The sequence below is a fragment of the Lipotes vexillifer genome, unplaced genomic scaffold (genome assembly GCF_000442215.2).
Source record: "Lipotes vexillifer unplaced genomic scaffold, Lipotes_vexillifer_v1.1 scaffold782, whole genome shotgun sequence".
Classification (NCBI taxonomy): domain Eukaryota; kingdom Metazoa; phylum Chordata; class Mammalia; order Artiodactyla; family Lipotidae; genus Lipotes; species Lipotes vexillifer.
In genome coordinates, this window is record NW_006791339.1 from 785,730 (window position 1) to 793,230 (window position 7,501).

A 7,501-nucleotide genomic window follows, 5' to 3' on the forward strand; every position below is an offset into this window, starting at 1 on the left:
GCAGATGAAAATGAACCAGGCTGCAGTTCATCAAATGAAATAAAAACTTGGTGCGAGGGAAGGTTCTGATGTAGTGTGATATTATACAGGCAATTGTAAGCAATTAACCATGCCTGGTAGTAGTTATCCACCAATGTATGTCTCCCGCCCCACTTTCTTACCATGCTAAGTGTGATGTGTAAGGCCAGGTAATGCTGCGTGGGGAGACTGAAATCACATTGAATTAGAGATCGTAGAATGACATTTAATAGGTAGATGGCTTAGTAAAACTTGTTCTTTCTGCCCTTCTGGCTAAGAAATTGGTGGAACACTCATATTCTCCTCTAGAACATCAAAGGCCAGTTTGTCTCTGTTGCAATTGCTACTCTTTTCAAAACAAAGTTTCTCGTGATAGTAACAACTGCATCATAGATGCCTTCCACCCATTTTAGATGAACTTATTCAGTATTCTGCACTTACACGTGCCATTCAGTAGATTATTCCTTGATTGGCTGTTAGGAATTAGACAATATTGGAAGAGTTGGGTAGGACTTCTGAGGGCAAGGGAATGTCTTTCAAAGATGGGCTAATAACAGTACCCCAGGATCACTATGCATAGCCAGTTTGGGTACTTAACATGAAGGTGATTTCAAGGGCATTTTTTTTTCCTATTAAAAATAGATGTTTATGAGTTTCAAAGCATAAAGAAGGCGAGGGCCATTTCCCATTTTGCAACTTCAGTATATTTTTCCTTTAGTGCTTCTTTTGGCAGTTTCAGCTGGTTCCAGGAGATGCAGAGGCTGGCAGGGGCAAGATGATAGAAAAATCTGGTTAAGGGCTTCCCTGGTGGCACAGTGGTTGAGAGTCCGCCTGCCGATGCAGGGGACATGGGTTCGTGCCCTGTTCCGGGAAGATCCCACATGCCGCGGAGCGGCTGGGCCCGTGAACCGTGGCCGCTGAGCCTGCGCATCCGGAGCCTGTGCTCCGCAGCGGGAGAGGCCACAACAGTGAGAGGCCTGCGTACCGTTAAAAAAAAAAAGAAAAGAAAAAAAAGAAAAATCTAGTTAAATGGCCAGAGACAAGCAGCTCAGTCTTCAGTAAGCTCTGCTTCCCTCAGGAATAGCCCTCTGGATTTATTTAGCCTAAATTTAAACAACATTTAAATTCCTTCCTTTGGGAAACTCTTAAACCTCCTGTTGAAGGTTTGTTTTTCAGTAAAGATTTGCTTCCCAACTATTTCTTTTCATCTTATATTGTAGTTATAATATATGCTGTATTGTAACTGTAAGAAGTTTTATCCAACTCCTGGTAGGTTTATTCCATGTCATCAATATTTACTTGTATCATTTTGGAAAAATGGAAATAACCCCCCAAAATTTTATACCCCTAGCCTTTTGGATTTAATGTTTTGAAGGGATTTGTAGTTATGATGTTTCTTCTAATTTATCATCTGAGCAAAGACATTTTTGATTTAAAAAATTGGATTATGGAGGCGTTAGCATGAATGTAAATCAAAAGTAGGTTAAGACTGATCGAATAACCAGGCAGAGCCCACCCACTGGATAAATCAAATTTGGTTTACTTATCTAAAAGTCACAGCAGGACGTTGGCACAGAGAGATTGGCAACATGCTCTGATAATGTCAGAAGTGGCAAGCTTCTGAGTTTTTCGTAAGGGATCTCACCAGTAGATTTGAAGACAGTAAGTCTGAATGAGTGAAGTCGCATCAGAACCTTTGGAAATTCAAGTCTCCTCCCAGCCTCGTACATAAAGCTGGAGATGCACTGCACATGGGTTGGTCTAGATAAGTGTGGGGAGGAAAAACAAAACAAAACAAAACCGACCTATCACCAGAGCCAGGTGTGCCTCATTAGTCTGGAGGTTTTATACTATAAAATATGACACAGTGCGGTGGTATAGGACAGTGCATTCAGGCATGGAAACACCCCTAATTTCTTACCCCCAGCCTCCTCAGGCTAACCAGCTTGTTCCAAGCACTTCCCTGAAAACAGTTTTCTTTTTTTTTCTTTTTTTTTTTAAACATCTTTATTGGGGTATAATTGCTTTACAATGGTGTGTTAGTTTCTGCTTTATAACAGAGTGAGTCAGTTATACATATATATATGTTCCCATATCTCTTCCCTCTTTGTCTCCCTCCCTCCCACCCTCCCTATCCCACCCCTCCAGACAGCCACAAAGAACCGAGCCGGTTTCCCTGTGCCATGCGGCTGCTTCCCACTGGCTATCTACCTTACGTTTGTTAGTATATATAGAAAACAGTTTTCTTACCCTGAGGCCTTTGGGAGTCCTGGTAACAGACGCTTAGAAGAAAACACAATTGATGCAAACCTGAAATTGAGTACTGTCAATGGTTCTATTATCCCAGGTGGCAATTTACTAAGTTAAGTAAAACTCTAGGGGCTTCCCTGGTGGCACAGTGGTTGAGAGTCCGGGGAAGATCCCACATGCCGCGGAGCGGCTGGGCCCGTGAGCCATGGCCGCTGAGCCTGCGCGTCCGGAGCCTGTGCTCCGCAACGGGAGAGGCCATAGCAGTGAGAGGCCTGCATACCACAAAAAAAAAAAAAAAAAAAGTCTTAAAAAAAAAACTCTAATTCAATTATGTATCAACATGGGAAAATATTGACTTTCCTTCTTTTCCTGTTGGAAACTTAAGGAGTATTAAATGTTAGTGTTCTGAGGAAGTTCAAATAGCTTTCCTTACAACTGTCTTGCATCATGGTTAGAGATGACCAGACTCTTTTCCGGATAAATGCTTGGGTGATTGGCAAAAGTTTAAGCAGATACCTTGGCAAAGTATCTGTTAAACTGGGCTTTCTTGCTACAGAAGGGAGACATTCCTCTCTCCACTCTTATAAAAATTTTAGGGCTTCCCTGGTGGCGCAGTGGTTGAAAGTTCGCCTGCGGATGCAGGGGACGCGGGTTCATGCCCCGGTCCGGGAAGATCCCACATGCCCCGGAGCGGCTGGGCCCGTGAGCCATGGCCGCTGAGCCTGCGTGTCTGGAGCCTGTGCTCCGCAGTGGGAGAGGCCACAGCAGTGAGAGGCCCGCATACCGCCAAAAAAAAAAAAAAAGAAAGAAATTGTGACTTGAAATTTACATTTAAGTTGTATAATTGTTAACTTTGTTCTATAAGGAAATCAAGTCTCAGCTTTTCTTAGACATACTGGTCTCTTGTATCTCTTCCAGCTGGCAGTGACCACTTTTCGAAATCATACCCAAGCTTTAAAAGGAGTTGAAACTTTGTCTCCACTCTAAACTTCTCCTAATTTCTCTGCATTTTCAAACATGGAGTTTCTACCTCCTGTGAGCAGTTATTTTGGTGACCTTGATTACTCTGTGAGTTCCTAGAGGAGGAGACAGTAAGCTACTTGAGCGCAGGGATCCTACCTTATCCACCCCTTTAGCCCTCTGTTGAAAAGATAGGTGCTTATAGCTGCTGTTGAAAGAAATAATAAATAAACCCAGTATTTAAAAGAGCTTCATAGATAAAATGCTTTCATTTCTTGAAATACCTACCTCTTCAGCATCTATTTCCATGAAGACCAGCACAATGTCTCACACTTTGGAAGGGATGGTAAAATAGCTCCATTTATCCTTCTGGTTAATTTATGACTTTCCAGGAATTGTGCACATAATGTCCATAGAAATACAAACACATTGATAAGACTATAAAAAACAAGGGTTAGTGTGATAGGTAAGACCAAATTAGGACACGTGTCACGCGGGGGCCAAACAGACTCCTGGATCCTCCCTGTTATGCTGTGGTACATGAAGGTGGGAGGGTGCTTACGGTGATGGCAGGGAATTCCCGTTGTTCCCATCCCTGCTTAGCCATCCCTTCCCATGGTCACCCCCCAGGCTCGTGGGGGCTCTGCAGGACCATGGAAGGCCCTCGAAGTCCCTCTACTGACCCCTGACATCTAACTCTCCTTTCTTCCCTGACAATACAACCCAGAAGGTGGAGGGCTCTTGTGTCTATTTGCCCTGTCAGTAAGGGGCCTTTAATCTGTTTTAGCATGAAAAATTCATTAAGACTGTACTATTATTTCATCAGTGAAATCCTCAAATTTTAAATTAAATCCATAGGTCTGGTTTAGCAACCGCCGTGCAAGATGGAGGAAGCAGGCTGGGGCCAATCAACTGATGGCTTTCAACCATCTCATTCCGGGGGGATTCCCTCCCACGGCCATGCCGACTCTGCCAACATACCAGCTGTCCGAGACCTCTTACCAGCCCACAGCTATTCCACAAGGTATGGAGGAATGGAGTCGGGGGTTAAGATGTAACTCCCAGTCTTGTTCCTTGCTGCTTAATTTATGCAGTGAAATCTTCTGCAGTGTCCTTGTGGCTGTTTGTATGTTCATTACATTACATCAGGTTGTCCTGAAAGTACTGATACCTGTCACATTTCAGAAACATAGTTTGTCCTGTGACCTGTCTGAATCTCTCTAGATAAATTGTGTTGTAACATAATACTGTTTCAGTGTTTTAAAATAAAACAAAACAGCATCCCTAAATAAGCATGCAATTTGCTTTTCATTTGTTAAAACTTTACATTTATACTCCAGTCTGCCATTAACTGAAGTTCTGTGATGGCTCCTAACTGCAGTAGGAATAGAGGGAAGGGAAGCTTTGATAAAAAGTCCCTCTGTCTTAGTGCATAGAGGTGAATGGGATAAATGATAAAAACTGAATTAGTTTGCATTATGAAAGATAGCATTGCAGGCATTCGAAACTATACTATCACACCAATGTTCAGGTGCTTTGGAAGTATATTTGATAAGAAACTTGAGACTTGCAATTCTTACATGGGTTAATCCTCACGTTGATTAATAACATTCACTACCAAAATAGGTTTGTTCGCACTGTTGATGTGATTTCTGAATTTCTGTTCTGGGTGAGTGTGTGTTGAAGGTATATAGATAAATTATGTACTTGCACGTATGTGCAGAGATGTGGCTGTATTTGTTATGAGTGGTTCTAGACCCGAGTGTCAAGAAGGACAGTTTGAAATTTACATGTGGCTGACCAGGATATGCTGCTGATGGCTTGGTGACTGTGAACTTTTGTACTGAACTTTCTCTGCTGGCCTCCAAAGGAGATTTATGGCTGATGACCTTCTTACTTGCAGCCGTGTCGGATCCCAGCAGCACGGTCCACAGACCTCAGCCGCTCCCTCCAAGCACTGTACACCAAAGCACTATTCCTTCCACCCCGGACAGCAGCTCTGCCTACTGCCTCTCCAGCACCAGGCATGGATTTTCCAGCTATACAGACAGCTTTGTGCCTCCGTCCGGGCCATCCAACCCCATGAACCCCGCCATTGGCAACGGCCTTTCACCTCAGGTCAGTCCCGTGTTTCCAGACAGACGATTTGCTGTATACCAGAACCAAATAGTCAATTCCCCGAGGCAGTCATATAATGAATTGCCAAATTTAAACCATAATGTATTCTTTATACAAGCCACATGATTTCAGTTTTCTAGTTTCCTTTCTCTCCACCCTTCCTACGGGCTCTATCAAAAGTTGTAGCTTAGACTTAAAATCCAAGTGACTTTTAATGTAATCACAGAGATTTTATGTTGTACTTAGTTGTCAAGGCATTCATCTTCTGCACTCCTTGTTCAGGGTTTGGGGTAAGAGGTTCACACACATTTCTTTTTTTAATGGTATTTGGTCAGCTGATAGGGTTGTGAGCAAAAACACTTAATAAGAAAACACCAAAGCTTTTATACAATATTTGGAGAGGAGGTTAACAAGTTGTGTGGAGCGAGACCCAGCTGATGACTACAGAACTCTAGGATAAATGAGTTATAAACGCACAAATTAGGAGAATTACTGCTCTTTGGGAAAATATAGATATTTGAATGTTGTAATTGTTTTTCTAATTTGCATTGAACTATGAGCTTTTCTTGAGAGATTATATTAATAAATTGCCTTGATAATTGCATGTCAGAGGGTTGGTTAAATTTCCTACATGTGGCATCTGTCTGAGGTTGACATTATTAGCAGTTGTTTAAATACAGATCACTTGATTTTATTAGAGAGCGCTTGGCCCAGGTGGCGAGGAGAGCTGCCCGCTGAATTTGGAGAAATGTCACGAAGGGGTTGCAATCTATAATTGCAATCGAGAATCTCTTCAGGGCTGAGAGTGAGAGTTTTAACAGCTTTATCTTTTCTTAACCCCCTTTTTCCTCTTGGTGGTTAGAAAAACAGAGAGAAGCTCAGAATGACACAAATGAAAAGTGAAAAGACAATTATACTCAATTACACACTAATCACTGACTATCACTGCTGCCTAAACACCAAGAGGGCATTCTAATAGGCAGAAAATGAGATTTTAATGGCACAAAGGGTGGCCAAAATAACGACTCATATATCTTCGCCTTCTTCTGTTTTCTTCAACTTGTGGTCTGCGTCTTGGGAGTGGAGTTCCTGGGCTCTGCACAACGGTGATAACTCCGAGCAGCTGAAAAGTTCAAAGCCGTTGGAGTTGAAAAGAATGAATAGCAAAGGCAATGAAATAAACATTTCTGCCTAAAGGCAAAAGTTCATAAATCCTTTTTTGTAACAGTGAATGTAATTAAGTTTCATAGATTCCTATAGCACATCCTGGGATAAGAAATGAGGTGGCTTTAAGCCTCAGCTGAAAAATAACAACATGAAAACAATGGACGTGCTTCCTACAGGACTTTAATACATTTAATTTCCAAGTGCTGGCCTCTGTGAATGTGATTTTGGTTTAGAAGTAACATCAGAAGTAGTTACCTCTGCAGTTTTCTAAGTCATTTGGGGGCCACAGAAGAGCTTTTTATGAACATGATTTAGTTGAAAGTTTGCATAAAAGTAAACTTCAACTCGAACCACTTCTGTAAGGTGAGACCCAGGATTCTTTTGGCATTTCTTAGTGTTCGAGCATAATAAAAATAATGACACGAACCTGTATTCTCTAAATGAAACTCCTAGTTTCTTGTATTATAGATGTCTGCTCTTGTATGTTATAGGAAGTGTAAGTTTATTATACTGTGTTATAGAAGTGGCGGTACTGGCACTTGACCTTGAAACTGTTAATCCTTGATTTCAAGAAGCCTGGCTATGATTCCAGAGTTGGTGGTAGAGTGGGAATCATTCCAATATCAAGCCATGGAAAATTCCGCGGGCAACTTCTCCTGTATTTCTTTACTATGCTCTTACGCATTATGTTAACTCCTCACTTATTAAATTGCAAATATCCAGGACATTTTGCATTTCTACCATATATTTCCTCCTCAACCCACCACTAGGAACCCATGTTGTCTTAGTTCTTGTAGCATCTCCAGTAAGTTAGAAAAGAAACGAATAATATGAAACTCCTCCTTATTTCCTTAGGCAAAGTTGGAGGAAAAAAGGCTGAGTGAATCAATATCTTGCCAGACATATTTACAAAAAGATGGAATAGGGACATTAGGAGAGTTGGGAATTAAAACTCAGATTTCTATAGCCTTTAACATTTACCATTTCT

The 7,501-nt window shown here is 41.7% G+C and overlaps 1 protein-coding gene across 4 annotated transcripts in view; it reads left to right on the plus strand.

Moving 5' to 3' along the window:
- PAX3 (paired box 3) overlaps positions 1–7,501 on the plus strand; it is a 98,214-nt gene that overhangs the window by 73,604 nt on the left and 17,109 nt on the right. For all 4 annotated transcript variants that reach the window (XM_007464339.1, XM_007464340.1, XM_007464338.1 and 1 more), the window contains exons 6-7: positions 4,087–4,252; positions 5,132–5,346. In XM_007464339.1, the coding sequence (XP_007464401.1) occupies positions 4,087–4,252; positions 5,132–5,346 (381 nt within the window). The remainder of the gene's footprint in view (positions 1–4,086; positions 4,253–5,131; positions 5,347–7,501) is intronic.